The sequence below is a fragment of the Aedes aegypti genome, chromosome 2, assembly GCF_002204515.2.
Source record: "Aedes aegypti strain LVP_AGWG chromosome 2, AaegL5.0 Primary Assembly, whole genome shotgun sequence".
Taxonomy (NCBI): domain Eukaryota; kingdom Metazoa; phylum Arthropoda; class Insecta; order Diptera; family Culicidae; genus Aedes; species Aedes aegypti.
Window position 1 is genome coordinate 285,063,604 of NC_035108.1, and position 25,216 is coordinate 285,088,819.

Genomic DNA, 25,216 nt, shown 5'->3' on the forward strand with positions numbered 1-25,216 from the left:
TGTCTTCTAAAACTGTTTTAAAATGAATCACTTTTTTAACATTTTTTCGACGTGTACATTGCTTAAATTTTGCATACAATGGGCTCGCGTTCAAAAACTTTGGAGTTCCTATTATTTCACCCAAGAATTTTATGGAAACATGATAAGCCGTTTTATTTCGTTACTTGCGACGTTTTTCTACCAGTGTAAAATCGACTCAAGTAGTGTTTTGTTTTGATTCGTGGTTAAGTCACTTTGTCTCTCCATACAACGGGACGGCGAAAGTAGTGGTTAGGTTGCGAAAGTTGAAAATCTTACTTTCGTCGTTTTGTGAATCCGAAAATTAAACGTTCTAAAAGTGAAAAATCAAGTTGGTTTAGAGCGAAACGTGTAGAATTTCGTCTGCGAAACACGAAGGATCGATAAAGTAAGTTTGTATACTTCTTTAACTTGAGTCTATATGAATAAGTTTTCGAGATTTGTTGATACATATTGGACTATCTAATTGCACGTTATGTAACCATGGCTGAAGTAGAATTATTCAAAATACCGTAAAATGGGGCGAATAGAAACACTTTCCGACATGTTTGAATGTGTACAACTTAAACCGTGCGGATAAAAACCAATTTTAGCCTTAAATATGGGTCGCGTCTTCCTTTGCTAAGACCCCAATTGCTGTTGAAAAATAAAAATTATATCGTACAAAGATTTATTAAAATGTATGTTTCTATTCACCCCGCAATGGGACGAATAGAAACACTGTTCAGTAAATATCAGTACTTATTTCATTTTAATGGAAAAATAAACACATTTTAAGTGCATCTAGAAGAAATATCAACATGTATTTACTTAGTGAAGAAAAAATAATAAAACTTTTAAAATTAGGTTCAATTTTCGATCATTTTTAAAATCAGCAAGAATGGCGGATGTTTCAAGCTATCAAAAATGATTGAGATTTCAACATTTTCTTCTCAATTTTTTAATGATAAATTTAGAAAAATTTTTAATTTGAAAATAGTCTAGCGGTACTCTGTTGCTATTCAACTAACGGGAAAAAAGTATTTCAGTAGGTTTTTGAAGGTTATCATTACATAATATTCACATTGAAGGTCGCTTCGTTTCTATTCGCCCCGTTTTACGGTACTATCCAACAAAAATGTCTTTCGCAAAACATGTTTAACATATCAGTGAGCGAAATTAGGAGCGTGCGCGAAATATGGGTACTTTACGGTAATTTGTTTTGAATCCCGAAAATTTGTTCTTGTAACCATCGATAATACTCATATCGACATATGGAGAGAAAATTGGGAACAAAAAGTCAACAGGAGCACATTGAGATATGGAGAGAGAAAATGTATGCAGAATGAAGGGACCGAAGATATCGTAGGGAGAGACATCGAGAAGTGGAGAGTCGACTGTATAGAAAAAAAGAGTTCAAGAATACAAAATTTTCTTCGCTACTAAATTTGAATCTCCTGATTCAGAAAATTACGTCAAAAAGCTTACAAATCGTGTATTTCACCAAAAATTGCAACTTAAACTTTGGAAACCAGCATAATACGCCTAAATGTATGCAATTTACTATGAGTTAAGCACGTTTTCTAAGAATAAACGGTTTCGTGATTGAAAAACTACGTTTGTTATGCTGCATGATTTCGAAAACGAGTTCAGTAGTTCACACTGTCTTTATATCATATAAATCCCAAAAATTGTCTTACGTAAATTATGGACAGCCCCTAACAAGGTGATGGAGTTGAACTACACTCAAAATAATCCAAACGTCATTGCTACGTGAAAAATCACGTAGATCATTCCGCATTCATTTTGCCTCCTATTCACTTGACTAAGGTAATAATTACCAGAGCATATATGAACTCTAAATGGAGACCCGGTGATTCTTACTGGGGCTACCAATCGCACTTACGTGAAAATCACGTAGGCATTTGAATTCATTTGGTCATCGCGTTCATTCTCTGTTGAGCTCAGTTGTCAAAATGGTGGTCGATACTAAAAAGAAGCTGCTGCTGCTGGACTTCAAACTAATTTTAAGAACAATTCCAAGGTAAATATTAGTTACAATCCTTAGAATTCCAAATTAATTTATACTTTATACCTTGTTTTACATCAATTTACAGAACGTTGATTGTTTTGAATGGAACTGACCCTGGACAAATTTGCGAGGAACGTGCGTTTCATGGACTGTTCCGACGGTCCCGTCGATCGATATCGCGATGGTGGTCAGTCAGTGTTTTGAAACCATTAATGGAATATAATAGTTTAATCCCTTAGTTATTTGTCCTTTTTTCAAAATAAACACATAAAAAAGCATGTGCAAAACAGGATTGATTTCCCTGAATTGATTCCGATAACTTTAAATGAAAATTTCCCTAGGATCTATTGAAAAGCTTTGTAAAAGCTACGTGAAAAATCATGTAGCTGTTACGTGGAACTTCGATGGAACTGATGAGGTTCACTTGTTCATGCGTTCATTCGGTGTTACCTATGATCCACGTAAGTGCTACGTAAAAAGTGCGATGGAAAAAAACCACGTATGTTTTCACGTAACAACGACGTGTGGATTTTTTTGAGTGTACTGTTGTGAGCAGTGAATCAATTGTCACCCAACACGCAGCAACAAAGACATTGTCACCTCATATTCTTTCTGCAACAATTTTATTCCGCACCATCAGTTTATCATCACTTGAGCAGAATATGACAAAGATCGATCACCTCGTGCGCAGCGATTTTCTGGATTTCGCATTGCAATTATCGAGAACTTTCTCCGTGTTGGTAAACATTGACACATTATCAAACGGCATCCATAAAACAAATTTGGTTTTGTGTTTAAAATAACACTGATTAATCGCGAGTTGAAAAGGTTGCAACAATGTTGCGCTCCGTGATTGTCATGATAATTTTGCTTTTGTTTGTGTCTTTATCCGCAACAGTTGCGACAAACGGTTGTGAGCGAGCTTGCTTGTTTGTTTTTTGTCTATTTTGATGATAATTTGATTCACTGGTTGTGAGACAATTGGGTTTATTCTACGACTGGCGTGAGGTGACAATTGTCGATCTCGTATAGCGAGGTGACAATTCTCGACTCGAGTGAAGTGACTCTCCATTTGATTTGCACGGCGAGTCACTTCACTCGGGTCGAGAATTGTCACCTCGCTATACGACACCGACAATTGTCACCTCACGCCAGTCGTAGAATAAACCCAAATGCTTCAACGACTGTCTTTCCTTATCAACAAAAAGTATTTTTCGGCATCAAGCGATACGAAATCCACTATTAGTTATTAGATGTTTTATTGATGCGGTATATTGTTCCTGTTACAAGAAGAGTGGAATAAGAAATTGGGTTTGAATATGCATTAGTTCACGTATCTTTATGTTCTTTGTATGAGAAGCTTCAACCAAATCTAAAGCTAAAAATGGTGATAGTTTACGGGTCAGCAGTTTTCTTCAAAATGTCCTTATTCCGCTCCATCATTTCTTCCTTTTTTTCCTTTCGTGCTTTTTCAAGCGTCCTCTCTATGTCTTCTAGAGAGGTATCTTCTGCTCCAGGTGGTGGAGGATCTCTCTCTTCACTTTCCTTCTTGTCAGCCCATCTTCCTTCAATCTCGTTAGCTGCAAATGATGTGCTAGCTTCTTCGGTAGATGGTTTTTCATCCTTCTTTTCCTTCATCTTCGGAAGTTCATGTTCCTTCGAACGCTTAGGTTCATAATTTCTTTCACGAGAACGATCTCGTTCCTGTTCACGAGAACGATCCCGCCGGTGGCGCTCAGTCGGGCTCACCGGAATGCGATCGGGTGATTTGCTTGTGCTACGACTGAAAGATCGCTGAAATCTTCCTCGGAAACGATTTCGGAAAGGGCGGTCACGGAATCCTCCGCGATTGTTGTCACGGAAATCTCTAAAACCGCCTCGGCGATTCATGAAACCACCCCGGTGGAAGCGATTACCATAGGGTCGATCATGAAATCCACCTCTACCACGATAGCCACGACGATCGAATCGACGCCGTTCGAAGCTACGTGATCGTGAACGGCTCCTCGAGTAAGACCGTGACCGCGATCGACTGAAGGATCGTGACCTAGAACGACTGAAACGACGCCTGAAACTTCCAGAACGAGAACGCCTTCTAAGGCTTTGTGATCGAGAACGGCTTGAACTGCCATAACGACGACCACGAGATCTACTACGGGATCTACGAGGCGGCCCAGAAGGCTCCGGTGGTTTAGCAGCATCGTCCGCATTTGCAAGTCTAAAGTTACCAAACTTGTCCAAGACAACCGGGCCAGATTTAACAGGTGCTATTTGTGAGACTGCAGGTTTCGGTTTTTCCGGAGTAGGAGGTCTTCTTCTATTTTTGTCCTCATCATAACGAGACGTCCTCTGGCTAGCTTTTTGTTGCAACTGAGCTTGATGTTGTTGCATTTGAAACACGCCAAGTGATTCTTCATCTGACTCATTCGAAAAGGCATACTGCTTCGGAACAAAGCTTTTGCTTGGTTCTTTTGGCTCTTTTACAGTTGCCCTCTCATCTTTATTAAACATCATCCGCCATTTAGTCTCTTTCTCCGAGCGCTCTTTTGCAACGTCTTGAGTTTTCAAAGAAACCTTAGTTTCCTCTGGTTTCTCGGGTTTTGAGCCATCTTTCTTCGATCCTTTCGTCAACAGTGAAGACATAACCGAAGCCATACCGCTAGGCCCTGCTCCTTGATTTTCCAGCTTTGAATAATATTCCGACAGTTTGGTGCCAAGCTCATCCAAGACAGGAAAATTTTCAAAAATCCTGCGAGTAAATAATGAACATGAATATTTTATAATTTAAACCGGTTTGTCTATTTACTTACTTTAACGCTTCCTTCAATTTGTCGTTATTTAGCACATCGTCGTCCTTATCCTTCTTTTTCGATTTTTTCTTATCTTCAGATTTGCGCTTTTTCTTGCTTTCCTTCTTGGCTTTCTTCTCTTCCTTCTTCTTTTTCTTCTTGGTTTTTTCCTCTTGTGCTTTACGTTCTTTCTGATACTTGGCCGCCTCTGCTACAAAGCGACGAACCTTTTCCTCGTAGTCATCCTCATCGCGGGGCATGTCCAAAAACTTTCGCACCTGAAGATGGTATGATCATATGAATGGTTTCAAAATAGTCCTTTGAGCAATAAATACCTTCAACTCATAATCATCCGCACCAGCAGGCGGATGACTATGTGTGGGTTGATTGCCCAATGAAAACGGTACTTCCATTGCACGGCCTTCGTTGCCCATCCCGGCCGACATGCGCTTGCTGAGTGGGGACAGTGATTTCGGCTTCTTCTCATTTTTGCTGCGCTTGCCACGCTTCTTAGGCCTCGACGAGCGCGAAGAATCTGTAAAAGAGATATAGGATCATCTAAATGAGAAACCTATCACTTTGAGAGTAAAAATGGAATTAAGCAAAAGTATTTGCTTGGCAATTACAGAAGAGTAGGCAAAATGATGTTTATAACATGCTTGCTTTTATAGCTGTAACCACCTTCTGTGTCTGTCTCATTATCTCATTTCGGCATCAACTGTGACTCCATTCTGCAGCTGGATGCTCTCGGGTATTCTCATTGCGTTATTTCAGATGCTCCATTCTGAGTGCGAACGCTTTGTTTTTACTATTAGCGCTATAATCCATCGCTTTTCAAGCAAAAATAAGTATCCTCATATCAACCTTTTCTAGCGACAACAAAATATAATCTTCCTTCACTTGAAGGCAATTTTTCAAACCTAAAACATATGGACAGTGATGTAGAAAAAAACACATCGTAACATTCGCATATAGATTGGGAAGACGTCTTCAGCGGTGCGGAACTTTTCCCGCCATTCATCGGTCATCTTTTCCTCGTTTAGGTAATAGATCCCACAGTCCATACTTGTTTCAATTGCTGAAAATGCATTGTAATTCATAGAAATACGGGTGGCCCCGTATTCAACTTACCCGAACTAGATGACGAATCGCTGCTGCTGCTATCAGAATCCGAACTTGAATCGCTGGAATCGGAACTGTTCGAACTCGAATCGCTTGAGCTGCTGTGGTGTTTCTTGTGTCGTTTTTTCTTGTCCTGCTTTTTGCTACCCTTCTTGTCTTTCCGAGACTCAGAGCCGTCCCGCTTGGAGCCACTGACACCGGATGTGTCCGCTTCCTGCTTGTGGCGATCGTGTGTCGAAGACTTGGGGATATTCAATGCTGTGGGTGAAAACAAAAATATCAACCGTTAAAGCATGTCAGTTAGAGAGAGCTCTGATGCCATAGTCGAACCTAATCAAGGTATCTAGCATGAGCAAAGACGATCGTACAATTCGTAATTGCTACTCCGTTACTGACAAGAATAATTGAGGTTCCATAGAGATTCAAGAAGGGGGCCTTGGGATTAGCAAACCATTCTCAAAGTGCACAAATCGAGAGTTCATAGGTTAATAGTCAATAACGGCGCCGGCCACGCCTGAAGCGATCATCGAGGAAGGGAAGGAATGTTAGTTAGATAATCATTATTACTAGAGAACGAGTATACCTTTGCATCTCCACAATTGTCATGGAAGGATATTGGGTTAGTGGGTTAAGGGTAAGAAGCTGGGAGTTGACTGATAAAGCGATCAATGATATATGCACGCCAAACCAGATTCACAATATTATCGGATAACCGCATTGTACGCCAAACAAGTGTTCATCGCTCGCCCACCCCGCAAGAGCAAGCGACGCGAGTAACAGATCAAACACTGCTAACGCGATTCGTCATCCGCGGCTCTTTTTTTTGCCAAGCGTCGCGGTCAAAGGAATAATCATTACCCAGAACCCTATCTAATGTATCTAGAAGAGAAACCTTGAGCCTAACGAGAAGAGCACATTTTTCAACCCATTATATTTAAGAGTATGACCTGCTAGCTTTGCTTAGAGTGACTGCACAAACACTAACCGCCTAGAAAATGAAATCGCTTCACCGAGTATTGAAACAGCAACTTATGATCTTCGTTGATTCTGAACTTTTGGAGTGGTGCAATGGGAGTAAAGAGTTTCAATACTTTTGGAGATAAGTGTACCAATGGTTGCTACCAGAGATTGAATCCTGAGAAAATCTCTCACGCATCGCTCTCTGTAACTATCATAATATGCAGCACATTATGAGAGACTGCTTATCGTATACTGCTACAACTTTGATCAGATCGGGGAGATAACGGTGCATGATAAAACCCCTCTGAACACGCTCCAAACCTGGGGGACACTATTGTTATCGGAAGTTCGGGGATTGTTTATCGTGCCAGTAAGATAAAACACATACCCCCAACGGTAAATAAGCAAGAAAAATGGATTTTATCATCGCTCTTTCTCTTTTGGGCTCTCGTTAGCTGCTTCTATTTATCAACTTGTAACAGAAACAGTATCCTGGAGCGCAACAGATTAGAGGTTTTTCTTCGCTTGCTTTTATCGTGCTTCAAAATCAAATGAGAGCGAATTCTGCAATGCCTGATTGCTACAGGGTGTCCGCATATTATCCTTACAAGCTTTGCAGGCATGTCTATGCAACCGAGCATTCATACATGATTCAATCAATATCGTGACCTATTAGGGATCGTTCAAATATTACGTAACGCATCAGGGGGAGGGAGGGGCTCTTACATAGTGTTACGGGTGCGTAGGGATTTGGTACTCACGGCTTTTCTGGAGGATTTGCTGCACGGAAAAGATCTGGTCCATTGTCGCGCGGCTGTGATAACTTCCCACGAATTCGTTTGCTATATGTGATAGACGACGAAAGAGAATTTGGGATAGCATTTTGTAGGCGGCGTTTAGGATAGTGATTGCACGATAATTTTAACACTCCAGTTTGTCACCCTTTTTGTAGATAGGGCATATAACGCCTTGCTTCCACTCCTCCGGTAGCTGTTCCGTTTCCCAGATTCTGATTATCAGCCGATGCAGACACGCGGCCAACCTGTCCGGGCCCATCTTGATAAGTTCGGCTCCGATACCATCCTTGCCAGCGGCCTTGTTGTTCTTGAGCTGTTCAATGGCATCCTTAACTTCCCCCATCGTGGGAGCTGGTTGGTTTCCACTGTCCGCTGTACTGACGTAGCCGTCGCCTTCGCTGTCCTGACAGTCTATGCCTGTGTTCTCTTCGCCATTCAGGTGTTCATCGAAGTGCTGCTTCCACCTTTCGATCACCTCGCTTCCGCCCGTCAAGATGCTCCCATCCTTATCCCGGCACATTTCAGCTCGCGGCACGAAGCCTTTGCGGGATGTGTTGAGCTTCTGATAAAACTTCCGCGTTTCTTGAGAACGGTACAGCAACTCCATCTCTTGGCAATCCACCTCTTCCAGGCGGCGCTTTTTGTCCCGGAATAGGCGGGTTTGCTGTTTCCGCTTCAGTCTGAATCGTTCCACGTTTTGTCGCGTACCATGCTGCAGCATTGCAGCCCGCGCTGCATTTTTCTCCTTCAAAACCTCCTGGCACTCCTCGTCGAACAAATCGTTTCTTGAGCTCCGTTCCACAAATCCGACAATGCTTTCCGCAGCGTCGTTAATGGCTGCTTTTACTGTCCTCAAGCAGTCTTCAAGAGGGGCCCTATCGAGCTCGCCCTCATCCGACAATGCTGCCTCAAGATGCTGCACGTACGCATTGGCGACATTCGGTTGTTTCAGTCGCGCTAGATTGTACCGAGGCGGGCGTTCTCGTTCGTCAGCTGGTGGGCTCTGAACTTTCCAATCGTCGGTCTGAACTCCCGAACTGGCTCGGCCAGCCGCGTAAAATGTATCCTTGTCATCATCAGTGCTTCCGGAGTGTGGGCTATGCACGTTGATGATGCTGAAGTTGAATAACCGACATTTAAGCCTCAACTTGCCCATTCTTTCGTTGATCGGCCACCACCCGATCACGCGCCTTTGCATATCACCCATCACTATAAAAGCTGTTCCCAGCTGACGTGTGTTGCGCAGCTCTGATAGATGATATGATTACCTTTAAACGAACGCACCATAGAATCTGAACCTATCCAGCACACCTCCTGCAGCGCTACAATGTCGAAACCGCGGGTCTTCAGTACATCGGAGAGTATGAGAGTACTTCCGATTAAGTTGAGAGATTTGCAGTTCCACGTACCGAGTTTCCAATCGTTAATCGCTGTGGTCTTTGCCGATTGTTCTGGGCCGTATTATCTCGTTACCGTTCCTGTGCAGAGTCCTTCTCTGGCACACGGACGATGATCAGCCGCCCCTGACATGGGAAACAGACGCTGTTGTGAGCCGCTCCTAACATGGAGTACAGACGCTCCAGGTTTGCAGAAGCAAAAGCACCCCCCCCCCCCTTTCCCTGTCAGCATTGTTGGTTACCCGATTTTCCCCAAGGTTACTCGTATCCCGGTCAGCACCGCTAGGAGGTAGGGATAGAAGTTGCTGGGCAAGAAGCTAAGGACCGCACAAAGGGATCTATTTGATTCCTGCAGGTACGCGAGGTAACAATGGTACGCCATGCTCAGCCATTTACCGTGCCTTAAAATTTTCCATACAAAAGCTGTTACCTGGAGGAAGGGAGAGGGTCTAAAAATGGCAACAATTTTGCGTTGCGTAATATTTGAATGAACCCTTTTATTCAAAAGGAAAAATTTTGACACATTTCTAATGTCAACTATTTGTAAAATCAAGTAAAATTTGTTAAAACCACGTGGTGGCCAAAGTGCGGCCCGCGGGCCGTACGTGTCGTCTGGATCTCCTGAATGTGACAAACCTCGTACAATGTTTCATCTGGAGGCCGTACTACCCTTAAAGTTATCATGAATAGCACACTAGTCTATTCGGATAACTATTTTCGGTCCTAACGAACGTCGTTTTCTGAGCTTTATGACTGAAGGAAAATGTACTTCTAACCCACAGGATTTTACCCGAAATATTTTCTACTTATGGGCTAGTAGACTACTTGATTAATCTCTTTTAGAATTTAGGGAAAAAAAACTCTACAATGGCAAGCAGTCCTCAGTAATAACGACGTCGGTTAATTTTAATTTGATTTTATCTTTTTTATGAAAAAAGATCCAAGTCGGCTGGGATTCAAAACCAGGACTCTTGTATGCCAGACGAGCGCTTTACTAACTAAGCTACCGAGTCACTTGGTGACCCAATAATTCAGATGATAGCAAATTTCGAATTCAAAACCCCACAGATCAAGCAGACCCTTTTCATAATCCACATTCATCAATCTCATGTATACTACACACACGCATAGAGCGTCAATATAAAAGTTTCATATTTACTTACGCCACCTGGTGGCAAAATCATGAATCTGTTGGCTATATTAATGATAACCCTTAAAATACTGAACATCTCTGCCGAAAATGCCATCTTTCTAAGTGGTCATGCTCCTGAGATATTTGCAAAATATAACTTTCATGCACACTAGCACCGCCTGGTGGTGGAATCCGTACCTGAATGACCACCGCCCTTGAACTCCTAAACAACTTTGTCGAAGATGGCTTTTCTATATTTAATCTAGATCAGATCTAGATCTAGATTACAAGTATTTCATGTTGAAAATGAGAAACCAAGTATGTTGTACAAAGTACATCGCGCGACTACTCGCGTTACAAAAATTCGCGAGACAACCGAAAGGTTAAAACGAGAAGTCTTATGGAAATTTAACAACTTACCGGGCAATTCTAGCTCATTTGGGGCAACAATCTGCTTGTTGTATGTCTTCGATTTGAGAAAATCCAACGAATTCTGCGCTTCCTCGTGGTGCGGAATAATGTTCAGGCAATCCTGGTACGCTTTTTTGGCTTCGTCGAAACGGCTCTCCTCTTCGTAGCTTCTTCCCAGTGCCACCAGCGTTTCACCCATATACTTGCGGGCATTGGCATGAGACGAATTTATCTTTAACGCCATCTCGAAATCGTCGACCGCCTTTTTGAAAGATCCACTATTGGCGTACAACGCTCCTCGTGCCACCAAACCCTCGATGTTGCGCGGATCAATGCTGAGCGCCTTATTCAAACACTGAAACGCTTCGCTGTGGCGCCCTTCCTTGAAGTGTTCAATACCCTCCGCAACAGATCTGGACAGTAGAATGCATTGTAGAAGAAAACATTATGGAATCACACAGTTGAGTACAATAACTTACCTAAACGCCCATTTGCTTGCTTGGGAATTTCGAAGTTCGCCTGCATATTCCTGTTGAGCAAATTTGCCTTTCAAACTCGACATATTGGTGTAGAACTCGTTCCCACTTAGTCCAAGTTCTTGCATCAAACTCCCAATGGCTTGGGGGTCATTGAAAGACGGCGACTTGTTCAGATAGTACTCGTAGTCTAGAAGCTCCTTTGTGGCTGCAAGGCTGAGTGTATAGTTGAAAATAGAATGAGGAGAATTTCAATCAGACGCAAACGTCGATAAACTACATTTTCTATGTCTGATGCTCATGCTCGTATCGGCCAATTACGTTCCCAATGGTATTGTCCACAATCATACCAAAAGAATTAAATTCGTGTCTTTTAGTTTGACTTTTGTGGTCGGCCATTTTCGCGTGGTTTTAAAGCTACTGTTGAAGGCTCACGCCCTTATACATAGTTCGACGAGCTCTGCAATCTCGCTCAATGAGTAAAACGTGTCATAAATGAGGAAGTGAATTTATTCTGGTTTACATTTTAAGCGATTCAGCGGAACCCGCGCCTGGTCAGTAACCTGCTGGTTCAGAACCTAACTTACTTGTATACTTGCGGAAGATCTTCAGTAGAAATAAGTCCATAATTGATAGTACTGGGCGCGCGACTCAGCATAGTGCGCTGCATAGTACAGACCAGTTTTCTCGCATCCGGTTGAGCAGAAGCCACTTCGCAACATATGAGATCGCTAGTCGTAAAGCTACGAGGGACACCAGCGCGGTCGTACACTGGCACTAGATAGTTACTTGAGACGTAAGCCTAAAATTTACCCGAAACAAAAAAAAAAATATTATTATACAGTCGACTCTCCACATCTCGATGTTCTACATCTCGATATCTCTCCCTATGTCGATGATTTTTTCGGTCCATTCACCCTGCATACATTTTCACTCTCCATATCTCGATATCCTCCTTATCTCGATATCTCCCTATCTCGATGTCATTTTCGTTCCCAATTTTCTCTCCGTATGTCGATATGCCCATTATCAAAGGTTACTAGACTAGATTTTAGAGATTCAAAACAATTTGCGAAGACGAATTGACATCTGTTTGTTGTTGATTTTCCTGGCAACGGAGTGATTTTCAATCTAGTATTCGTTAAAAATTTGTTCTATGTCTCGATCTCTCCCTATCTCGATGGTCCCTTCAATATCGAGATGTGGAGAGGCGACTGTATACCTATTATGTACATAATAGGATAATACAACATTCTCCAGAATTCCGTTCCCTGGAAAGCTATATCAGTTTTAATTATTATTTTTCTTTTTTGAAAATAAATAGCCGAAGTGAAAAAAAAGTTCAGGAATGTTCATTAATTGTTTATTTGAAATATAAATACAATTTTCCTAGTTACCTTTACCTTTATTATACATTGTTATAAAATTGTATTGTATCATTAGTAATAAGTAGGTAATCATGTTTATTTATTATTTGACTATTTTATAAGGACTGGAGCAAGTGTGCATTTCATTACCACAGCTTCCGTACGGAAATTATGCTTAAAATTTCATCGTAAGAAAGATTCAAATATGACGTCCATCGTTTTTCGGAATTTATAGACCATCCCTCCCTTCTCTGTCACGTTTTTTTTTTCGTGTGCAGAGCTCCATAGTTTTCTTAGAAGTGGAATTCTGGGGAACGGTTTTGTAGAGAATGTTATAGAATCGTACAAAAAAACTTACCTTGATTGAGCTGCTATTTATAAAACAGCAAGTATTTCCGAGCGATAGCAACACTTTGAAAATGATTCCTTGAAGTGTCTTATTGGCCACAATGCCGTACACTACGTCGCCCGGTCTCGCAGTCTTAAAAATCGTTCAGAAAGAAGTCGTACATCAGTATCTTCACTCAGTATGTGCATAATTCAAACACATCGCAATTCTCTTCATTGATTTGTTAGCGTTACTTAATGTAATCAACAGTCAATCAAAAATCGCACAAAGACGTTCAGAATCAAGTACCTGCAGAAAATGATTGACTTTATCGACCGTCTCTACGTCCATGAATGCATCAATCGGAGGAATACAAAACTTTTCACCTGCAAATATCAAAAATGTGTAATCACATGCAATGGATTAATGAGGTTTAAATGGTAATTAAGATACTCACACTGCTGAAAATCGCCGGGGCGCCGTCTTTCGTTTCGACCTCTCGTCGATTGTTGTGTTAATGCACTATCATACAAAATATCCGCTTTCTTAGAAATGAACTGATGTAACTTGAATCGCTTGGCACGGTCGTGGAAGGTGAGAGTCTTTTGCCGCGACTGGTACACGGAATAGTCCGGATTGGTTACGCCAATGCGACTCAGATCGGCATCGCCGCGTTCTCCTTCCCATATTTTTTGTAGCGGCAATCCATGGAATCCAATTGCCTTCTCCACCAGATCGGGATCCAGCTGATGCGAGGACATTTCGCGACTCTGAATAAGATTGTGCTCTTTCTTACGTTTAAATTAATCTACGGAGGACAGAAAGGAAAAGATACACAATTTTCGTAACCGAGCGTTGTTTGGTAGATTTCGACCGATTATTTAAACGCCAGGAACCACAAGAATTTACAGAACCGGAGCTTGACAGAAGTGACCGATATACTTACAAAGTGTTTGTATATAAGTTTACAGTAACGGTAGTACAAGTAAAAACATATTACAACCGCATTACAGATACAGTCACCGACAAAATGAAGTGTTCAGTTGCTTATAATAACGCAAAACCATTTGTTAAAAAGGGCATTTTTTGTCAACATGTGAGTACTTCATGTTTATGATATTTATAATACACACCAAACATGGTCGGGGTTCTGCTAAACCGCACCAAGTGCCATTTTTCCCTAATCGACTTTTTTACACCAGAGGACTCAAATAATCATTACCTTTCTACCATTAAAATATCAAGTAATTTGAACAGTCCCTTGTAATCTTACATCAAAAATATTCTTTAGATGGACATGTAAAACTGTAATTTTGTTCAGCCAGAGTGAACCATAAACCAACGCACGTCATCAGAGGGAATTCATTTTTCAGATATAAAGCTATATTTTTTCAACTTCCTTCTATATTCTTACAATTTATCCATTCCAAGCAACTCACAGAAACAGAGGCCAGTGAAATTGGGCAGCAATTGATTAAATAAAATAAAATATAGCTCCGGTGGCGTTGATCTGTTTTCTTTCAAATTTTATCCAGCCACACCGCACTAAGTACTGTTTATCTGAAAATCACATTTAGACATGGAGTAAAGGCATTTACATGCAATACATACTTGCACTAGCTTGTTATATAATCTGTTTATCAAACCACACAGAAGCCTTAATGAAAAAACGAATTAATTTAATCTGATGCTGTGTGAACAACTCAGGTGGACTTGGTGCGCTTTAGTTGTTCAGAAAATGGCATTATCGCCATCAAACCCCGTCAAACAAACTGCACATTACTTGATTCAAGTTTATCACCATTCCTTCAAGAAGTGAAGATGACCTAGTGGTAGCACACTAGATTACCACTCAGAAGGCAAGAGTTCGAATCACGGTGAAACTTTTTTTTCTGGTGTTTTATCCGATGGTGATGGAAATCAAACAACTTTTAGATTATGTGCTTATTTTTATATTGCAGAAAAACATCAGCAGGTCAATGTACATCTGAAAAGATGGTGATTCCTGGTGAACACTTCACGCATTGAACTGTGAACTTGATCATCAAAGGAGCACCAAATGGGAGCAACTTGGTGCGTTTTGGCAGAGCGAATTCATGGTTTTCTTCGATCATTAGGATCTATTTATGAACACGTGAGAACCTTGATTCAATACATACGAATCCTTCCCATAAACACTTGTGACATGGATTCCAACATGCACGGTGATGATAAACATCATTTTTCTCCAATTTTACTTGTGTTGTTGAAAACTGTGAAACACATCCAACCACACCGAACCAAGAACCATATTTTTCAATTTTTGTTCAGCCAGAGTGAACTGAGTGCTTCATATTGTTTAATGAAATCCAATCACATCGTTAATTTTTGATGATTTACTAGTATATTTAATCTCGGTGTACTTATTTAACACTGTTAATCGCATGTTAGCGATAAAAAAATAAAATTATCATCCGCGATAAACTAGTACAGGAAAAGACTTTAAAGTAAAATATCTCGGAATAAAGATTTTGGCACTTGGTGCGGTTTAGCAGAACCCCGACCACATGTTCTAATAGTAAATTCATATATCGGTTTTTACAACCACACAGAAAAGATATGTCAAAAAAATAAGTGCCCCTTCATCTGGTGATTCATTCACTCAATAATATTTATTCTTGAAAAATGTTTTGCTTCAGATTGACTACAGAAAATTGTTCTATAAATAAACGGTCAAAGTATGAATAAAAAGTTCACGTAATAAAAATACAAAAAGCACTTTTACATACACAGCTTGCGCGAGGTGGTGCTGGCGATAGTTGAATGCGCGACCGCTCATGACCATGAAGAGGACGTTTATCTAGCATTCCTACCACTACCCCTTCTTATCCAATTTTTTTTTATTACAAACATGCTTTTTAAGCTATTCAAGACTTGGTAGACGTGATAGTTTAGAGGAATTATTAGTCAAAATCTCAGTTATGTGTCATTTGGCGTAATTATCTTTTAATCTCTTATACTGAGAAAATCAATGAATAAAACGGGTCAAAACAGTCTTGTTATATAAAACAATCTAAACACTACCAAAATAAGTGCAACTAGAGAGTTTTACATTGGTTTGGAATAAATAAATACAAACCTGTTTATTTTTTATTTTATTTTTGCACAATATTCGATATTCTGAAACTAAAAAACGGACAAAAACTTTCCGCTAGATCACGTTACTCGAGGTTTTTGTCATCAAAAGCACACACAAAATTACTAATTTGTACCCTATCGACAGCGGCACAAACATACCATTTTATGCAACAACCCTGCAGATACGCCCTTTTTATATGGAACCTTTAAAATATATGGATCGTAACATCATGCAGATCACTTTCTTCACTCTAATAGAACTTAATGGATGACCCATATAATATACAGTAATGTCCCGATTTTGTCAGCCCCATGCTGCATTTAGGGTTGACAAAATCGGGAAAAAAAATTCGACAGGTTTCAAGCTGTTGCGTAATGAATCATTACAGCACTGGTTTCAGTTGCGTAATGATTATTCCCGCACTACATACTTCAGTGCGCCAGCCACGATGAATATGCCTGTAAAAGGGCATCTAGCGGAATTTGGGGCAAGTGTGCCACCTTAGGGCGAAGTAGGCCGTCATTGAAATTTGTACGCGTCGTTGATGATTGTTGCTAATTCATCTCACGATTTCGAATCAAAGAAAATCAGTTAGTTTTGCACTGACACAGCTGAAAAAGTATCAGCAAACTTTATGCATGTTAGCGCGTACAGTGATACTTTTTCAAGTCAATATAAACTATCGAGACTGAATTTTATCACTTTGAAATGCAAGCTGAAAAGTCATCATTGTTGCCAAAACGAATGAAGGGCTATATAGCCTTAAGCAAATTGTTCTCTTATTTTGCATAAAGCTTATAAAATCCACCAATTTTGCCTCGTGATGTTAGTTTCACATCTTTTCATAACCACTGTGCCATTTAAAAAGAAAATATCTTTAAAAAGTATTAGTTTTGGAGCTTCTCCTATTTTTCCAAAATAACCTAGTTTTCGACACTATGGCAAGTGTGCCACCCATATGGGGCAAGACGGCCACCGAATGAACGTCGCATGCAATACTACTTTTAATGAAATTTTCTCTATTTCCTATCAATATTACTTACAAAGCAGACGCTAATCGATAGTTAAAAAATAATTTTAAGTTCACCGTAATAAGGGGATGCTTTATAACAAGGTTCAGAACAAGCGTAACTCTCTATTACTCAATTCAAATAACTAAAATAGTTAGTTTCAATACAATATATGTTTAACCCTTAAAATACGGCGAATAAATGATATTACACTATACCAGCGCTAAATAATGGTAAAATTTTGATATAGATATGTAAAACGGTACTTAAAAGCCGAAAAACACGTTATGATTGAATATTTTGTGAAAAATCACTTTGGGGGCAAAAATGTAAGTTATTCCCCTACTATTCTTCAGAAACCACTACTGGTGCCTCATTTTGGTTGATTATTATGATTTTGTTGATGATGCTTACATTTTTATAAATTTCACTCCAACAATTTTCGTTTACCAAATAGGTTGCACACTTGCCCCAATAAATATAGATTTCGACCAAACTGGATACTTTTTTCGTTCAAATGCCACAATAACTTACGCATTTGAATAGTTTCACGATGTACAGTACGTTAGAAAAATCTGTTAATAATTTACCTTTTACAACGAAATCTAATAAAAATCCACTCAAATATGGTTGTCTTTGCAAATGTCAATGTAAATACAGTAATACCTCGATATAACGTAACTCGATTTTTATTTTCATTACGTTATATCGAGGTTACGTTATATCGAAGCAAAATATTTTTTTTTTCTGAATTTCGTTCATCATGTATTGTTTGATGAGAAAATGGGTCTAACACTGATATTATTGAACTAGCAGGCATTTTCAGTTTATCTCACATATGTTTTTAACTTATTTTTCCGTACCGTAAAATGGGGTGTTAAGGGATACAAAAAAAATTCTACCTAAATTTTGAGCAACTTCTAGTATGTCAATAATTGAACAAAATACAGTCCTACCATTCTCCCGACGTGTATATCAAAAGCCAATTACAATGAAGATGATCCTATGGCAGATTTCTGAGATAATCATAGAAATGTGTGATTTTTGAAGAAAAATGCAAAATGGGGTGTTAAGGAATTTGAGCTTTGTAAGTAAAACTATATTTTGCCAACATCAAAAAAAAAAAATATTTTGGTCAATATCGATGATGTGTTCAATCTAAAGATGATATTACTTCAATATAATTCAAGTTGGAACTCCTGCAAACGTTAACCGTTTTAATTTACCTACTAAATCTCTCACACATATTGATTCTTTTTTCAACCAAGCTATAAGTGCATCGCACAATTGTCTTGAAAGGATTTGTATACTTATATGCAGTATTCGTATCCTAGAATAGTGCAGAACAACCTTGTCATGACTTGTCAAAAGAAGGATAATTTCAATAAGCTTTCAGTTTGAATAGAGTAAGTATCCAAATTGCCTTTTCAATAATGTACCACACCAAATAACGGATTTGCATGTAACACCCCATGGCATAATCGAAAAAAAAATCTTAACGAAAAGTTTCCAGTGCGGAAATCGCACACACCTATACTACAATGTACTCAATGCTCGAAAACACTTAACACATGACCACGAGTAAAAGTTTTCCAAAAAGAGATCGGAATAACCTTATATTATTATTGTTTATCTAGGACGTAGGCAGTTTAAAAAAAAAACAATAGCTCCAAAACCATCTCATATAAGATAACCTATTTCCAAACTTTTCACCAATGCAATGGAACAACTTTTGAAAATACTATCATGAAAACCCCATATTTAGAATAATCAGTTTTTATCTTCTAGGTTATGGCCTTCAGTCTATTATGCTCAAAACGGATTTTAAGTTTTCATCCGACGTTTCGGACATGAACACTTAAAATCCGTTTTTGAGCATAATAGAGTGAAAGCCATAACCTAGAACATAACTATCACAGTCGTATCCCCAATTCAGTTTTAATCTACATTTTCGAACAATTTTACCAAATTTTGAGATAAGTCTTTTCTGGTGATATTCAGTGACTAACGAAATAGATCCCTTAACTTTCCATGCAGGTTAACTTCACGGAACAACCCAAAGCTATATTGAAATATATAACGGCATAAAACAAATGAGTTTAGTAACTTAGAAAAGTTAGAATAGATAATCCCTTAACACCCCACTTATTTTCAAAACGAGAATTTTTTCATAAAAGTTTCTCAAAATCGAAACCCAGATATAATTTTAAGAAGTTTTTGTCTGGACTATGATCTCAATTACATTTACTTTTCTTCTACGCTACTCGCGAATTTTTCTCAAATATATTTCATGGTTTTGTAGATGAATGTATTTAGCCTATAAAATTTGAACAAAAATGTTTTGAAAATTTTTCAATATCTAGCAACCACAATACTTCATATTTTTAGATAGCTCCTATTACATAATGCAGCTCACAATCCTCTGAACAAATTGAGCATTTCAGATCATTTATATATCGATTTTCCACGTGTCTGTGATTTGTCAAACTTGACTGAGAAGTTCAATCCCTTAAAACCCCACGAGTCCTTAACACCCCATTTTACGGTATATATTTTTTTATATTTTTCTTTTTGTTTTATTTTTTACTTTTACCTTTTTATTGCAGTAATCCCCAATGAAATGTACTCAGGAAAAAACTTTTAAGGAATCCTTGAACACTCGGAGAAACTATAAAAGAAATTCATAGATGAAATCTTTCAGAAATCTTTAAAAATGTTAATGTTGAGCAAACCATGAACATTTCTAGCAAGCAGTTATGGAATTTCAAGAATTTTGTTATGAGGAACTCGTGGTAAAACTCCTAAAGCAAATCTTTTTGTAATTTATGGACAGAATTTTAGAATGAATGTCCCAAGAATTCTTTGAAAAATGTTGAAGAAATCACTAGAAAACTATCAAAAACAAGAACTATCCTCGAGTAATTTTTCAAGCAAAAGTTCCTGGACGAATACGTTGTGGAATTTTCGGTAGTATTTTAGGAGAAATTTCTGGGGGATGTAAGGAGGAGGATGCTCAGTTTTTAAAATCCCTGAATATATTTTTGTAATAAAAACTATGCATAGAAAAATTTCTAGACTTATCGTCTTCAAGAATTACTTGAAGAACCAAATGAAAAAGAATCATTGGAATCTTTCGAAATTCGTGATGAATTCAATGAAATTCAATGAAAGATTTCATTTCACATAGAATCCTTGAAGAACCTAAAGTAGAATAAAGAATGGTTTCTGCATAAATATTTGTAAAAATTTCTGCAGAAAATCATAATTAAATTGGTGGAGAAATGCCAAGAAAATTGTTCTTCAGGTTTTTGGACGAATACATGTACGGTTTTTTAAATAATTTGTAGAGCATTATAACTGGATTGTTCTTTAAAAGGGCCGCTGGAAGAATTCATGAAAAAATGCTGAAATAATTTATAAATTTCTAGACTCCGGAAAAATATAAGGTATCATATGTGGAATTGTTTGAGGAATTCATAGTTGAATCCACTTTGTATCCTGGAGAAATTACACATGAATATCAGGAGGGTTAACTTGTGGAATTTCTGGAATATCCTTGTCGGAATTATTTTAAGAATAGGTTTTAAGTTTTATACATGAATACCAGGAGAGTTTAAGATAAGCCCATGGAGCAATTTTTAGCGGAATATCTGGAGGCATCCTCAGAATCCGTCGAGAAATTTCGATATCGATTTATGACTATATTTAGTGATAGTAAACGCTTGAATTGCTTTGATTTAGTATTGGTTGGTGTTTGAATCCTGGAAAATGTTTATAGCAGTTCATAAACCATGTTTTTAATAAAAATTGTAAAAATAAATGGGGTCAAAAAAAGTTACGTTATATCGAGGTAAAAATTACGTTATATCGAGTTACGTTATAAAGAGGTTACGTTATATCGAGGTTACGTTGTATCGAGGTATTACTGTATGTGAAAAATAGAGCAATTTTCATCATATTTTGATTGTATTGTGAACTATAAGGGAACATATTGTAAAGCTCAAACAGAAAATTTATAATGTAGTTTTTATAAAAAGCAGGGGTGGCACACTAGCCCCTATGGCACACTTGCCCCAAACTCCGCTACGGCTATAACAGCGCTTTCGAGGATGATGTCTAATAGCTATGCTAACCATACCAAGATATGGAGGACCCAGATTGACGTGATGAAAAACAGCCTATTACGATGAGAAATTGCAAAAAATCCTTTTTGGTATATTACAGGGTGGCCACCAAATTTAGATTTTGAAATTCCCGCTTTTTTCCCGGTTTTCCCGACATATTTTACATAACTTTCCCGGTTTTTTATCCATTGTTTCCAACGACTTTAATAGACTTTTTCTATATCAAAAATCGTTTCTATAGAAAGCACTGCTGGACAATTTTTTAAATCGATTTAAATTTTTTTAGTTGTTTTTTTCTTTCATAGTAATTTGACTGTTTATCAATAGTTTCACTATTTGAACAATAAGTTGACTATTAGATTGTTCTAATCTATATATGACGGGGTTGGTGGTCTGATGACTACCGCTTCTGCTTCATATGCAGAAGGTCATGGGTTCAATACCAGGCCCGTCCCTTTCCTCGTACTTTGTAGTTGTATATCTCTCACTTGCTTCTATCTTCCATTCTAAATATATCACACTCAAACTATTCGTTCATAGCAAACGCTAGAACCAGAGACGGACAAGAAACCGTTTCCCTAACGCTTCCTACTTCCACGCGCACGCCTTTCTTACGCCTGATACATAGGCAGTCTGCTAACCACAAAAGCAAACCTCTCTGCCATGCCTTTCCCCCAATCCATACACTCCCGCATGAACTGGCGTGGATGCAGTTGAATATACGGTCTACGTGGGAGCCAGTTCAATGCATCATCAATTCCTCCCCCTTCCCCTCATTGGTCTGCATTCTGACGTGGCAGGTGCCATTGTTGCCTAAAAATAGAAGATCACCAGCACTTATACACTGAGGATGCCTGTTAGTCCCAAGCAGTCATTCGGTTGGTTCCTTGTGTAAGTGCAGCTGATCTGGCGATACTGGAGTGCATCCACGGGCGGCCAATCAAGCTCAAGCTCAAGCTCAAGATTGTTCTAATCTATATAGATCTCTTTCTGAAAACTATGGCATAGTTATAGCATTCATCTGAGTCGTTTTGGCTCGCGTTCGTCGAAAATTAATGGAGCTCTGGAGCTGTCTATCATGGGAAAGAGATGGTTAATTGTGCTAGTATAACAGATCCTACTCTTGACACGACAGAGATTTAATTTGAATGCTATTTGAACCATATTTACCAACAATAAGCCAAACTTCGAAATTCAAGTTCAAGTTTTAAGACCTATAGAACCTGCACACTTAAATTATTTCACCGACCTCAGTAAAATTTTTCGCCGAGAACCCAACAGCTGAGAATTCGGTAATTTTTAACGCCGAATCTCGGTACTTATTTTACCGAAATTTCGGCAATCCGAATTTTTTGCCGAGATCTCGGCGAACGTTACCGAGATTCGGTAAACGTTTACCGAGATCTCGGTAAAAGTTTTACCGAGAATCGTCAAATTATTACCGAGATATCAGCTGTTGGGTTCTCGGCGAAACCGTTTAAGTGTGTGACAACCGTTCACGTTGAAAATTTGATGGATTGGTTGCATTATGGTGATGATAAAACGATCATTTTTTTAGCTCAGAGCTCTATTAGTTTATAATCATTATTGTTAGAGTGAGACGAAAGATAGAGAAAATAACACGGTCTCCCGTGTCCCCTTAAGTGCATCTTAATGCTTTACAGTGAATCCACAATTAAGAATCACCCACAATTTATGAATCAGCTGCCTTTAAAGGACAAAATAACAGTAAAAAATAGCACAAAACATCACGGAAACATTTTCGCTTATAATTTATTTTGAGTAAAATTGTTTACGTGATGTTTTGTGTTGATTTTTGTTGTTATTTTGTCATTTAAAGTCAGCTGATTCATAAATTGTGGACGATTCTTAATTGTGGATCCACTGTATATCAGATAATTTGGCCGACAAAAGCCCCAGGTGCCTGAGTAAATCATCAAGATGCCCAAGCAGTTCTTTACCGTAATTGAAATTATTTTAATTTAATCCTTATAATTTCCTTCATAAAATAAAGAGTTCTCCAAAACAAATAAGCTCAAGGTATGGATGAAACAAAGTCACACATGTAGAAGTACTTACTTGAGGCTCACTTACAATTTTAATAACACTGAAAATTATCATTTTTGACATCCACCCACCCTCTCGTAAACAGTAACAGCTTGATCGTTATTAAAATCGTAAAATTAAAAATGGAAAATGGAATGGAATATGGAAATTAACAAATTTTAGAAACAACTTCAATACTTTTCCATTATTCCAAAGAATGTAAATGAAAAAAAAATATGATGACTTCTGATCATCATTTTTGATAAAGTTTTTTTAACTCGAGATATCATTTAATAGTTTTTTACCAACTTAATGTGAAAGCAGTGACCTTTACGAATATAAGATTGAGCCACTTAAATCAAATACATTTTAATAAAAGATTTTTCCGTTCTAACATGCGATTGTTGCCAATTTGGGTGATTACAAGCAAATGACCTTTTATTTTTGCCGGTGACTGTAGGTAGGGTGATTTGTATTTTCGGCAGCTTTTTTTTTTTTTTTTTTTTTTTTTTTTTTTTTTTTTTTTTTTTTTTTTTTTTTTTTTTTTTTTTTTTTTTTTTTTTTTTTTTAAGGCACTCCGTGCTCATGGCCACTACTGTGCCGGAATCAGGTCATCTGTATCCACTATACCGATACAGATCTATTTTTAACTAATCTATATTTACATCTGCTTTCACTCTCTTCTACTCTTTTACTCTCACACCGAGCAGGTAGGAGAGAGCTCTGCTGTTCAGTCCAATCGATTTCCATATGCCATAGTCCTTTGCTCTTGCGCGGTGGGGTTCATTTTGCCGTGTTCCTAAGTCGTTTGAGGCTAGCTGCCTGCGAAGAGGGTCAGTTTGTCTCAGTCACCATCTGATACTGACGGATGATGGATGTGTTCCCCAAAGCACGGTCCTCCGTGCGGCGTCTTCTGGTGGCTGGACGGTTTTTTTTTGTGGAGGGGCTGGGAATTGAACCCATGACCTTCCGCTTATGAAGCGGAAGCGTAACCTCTAGGCTACGGACCCCCCTATTTCGGCAGCTTTGTTATCTTCATCATGAGTGGTTTCTTAAAAGCTTTGGGTTCAAAAATTGCATCAATATTTTTAGCATATAAGCATCATACTGCGATATTTCAGGATATTCAGCCAACGAAAAACTCCCCTTGACGAAAAAGACCAAAACGGCCGGAAATACGTGTTCCTTGCATGTGTCTCCTAGGGAACCAACTTCAAACTTGTCATCGTTCAGAATATCGATTTAGTTCACGGCCATCTCACGTCTCCTTTTCCTTATCAGCAGCATGTTTTAGACATCAAATTGCGAATTTTCATTTCTACAAACGATTTCAGGGATTTCTTTCCAAACATTATTCAAATAATCCGTGTACATTCAGAGAGGATGATGCTAAAAAATCTGATCAATATTTCGCGAAATAAAAATAATATTAGCTATCTACAAAACACGATCAACTAAAGATGGCCGACCTCAAAGACACTATTTTCTTTCAGTTCCAGACCCGAGACAAGCTGTAAAGAGTATATTTTCCAATTAAAGGGTTCATATTTACCTTTGCCGTGACTTTGAATCACCTCAAAATGCACTAAACACTGCGGGCAACTAAACTAACGTATTTTTTTTTTTTTTGCTGAAAACCTAGAAATTTACACCAAAAACCCCGGAATTAATCCGTCATTGGTACGGTACAATCTGGCACACGCCAGGGGAGAAAAATAATTCACGCTACGCACTTCTTTCCAATTGGATGTCAAGACATCGAATGAGGCCCGTCATCTTTCGCCGTCGCCATCATCGTGCGCTGCCTGCCGTGAGGAAAAACGAGAGAGAACGCTTTTGTTTACACTTCATCGCACCGCTTGATGACAGATACGATGCGTGTTTCAGATTGGAGTGAGTGCATTTCCAACTTAAATGCGGCATTTCGCGGTAGAGGAAAAGAAATAGAAAATCAAGGGTGGGGCTTTTCATTAGCCCTGTTCAAAGTCCGATTATGAGTATGCACCACACGGAGGAAATAAAATAGGGTTTTGTTCACAAATTTCATAACGCCAAAAATAATAAGTTTCGACAACTACCCACACCTCGTAACACATTTTGAATTAATATT

General features: G+C 38.7%; 1 protein-coding gene and 1 long non-coding RNA gene across 2 annotated transcripts; one reads left to right on the forward strand and one right to left on the reverse strand.

Annotated features, from left to right (window-relative positions):
- Positions 1–1,736: 1,736 nt before the first annotated feature.
- LOC110676627 lies at positions 1,737–2,319 on the forward strand. The gene is made up of 2 exons (XR_002500577.1): positions 1,737–2,041; positions 2,115–2,319. It is a non-coding gene; the product is annotated as an uncharacterized LOC110676627 (long non-coding RNA).
- Positions 2,320–3,269: 950 nt separating this feature from the next.
- LOC5564835 (tetratricopeptide repeat protein 14 homolog) lies at positions 3,270–24,877 on the reverse strand. Its single transcript, XM_021845248.1, has 11 exons — positions 24,659–24,877; positions 13,266–13,616; positions 13,118–13,194; positions 12,839–12,961; positions 11,701–11,915; positions 11,117–11,329; positions 10,647–11,050; positions 5,950–6,198; positions 5,154–5,353; positions 4,840–5,096; positions 3,270–4,778 (listed from the first exon to the last, which is right to left on the reverse strand). Exons 2-11 carry the CDS (start codon positions 13,567–13,569, stop codon positions 3,425–3,427), a joined length of 3,396 nt encoding a protein of 1,131 aa, XP_021700940.1. The 5' UTR covers positions 13,570–13,616; positions 24,659–24,877; the 3' UTR covers positions 3,270–3,424.
- Positions 24,878–25,216: the final 339 nt, after the last annotated feature.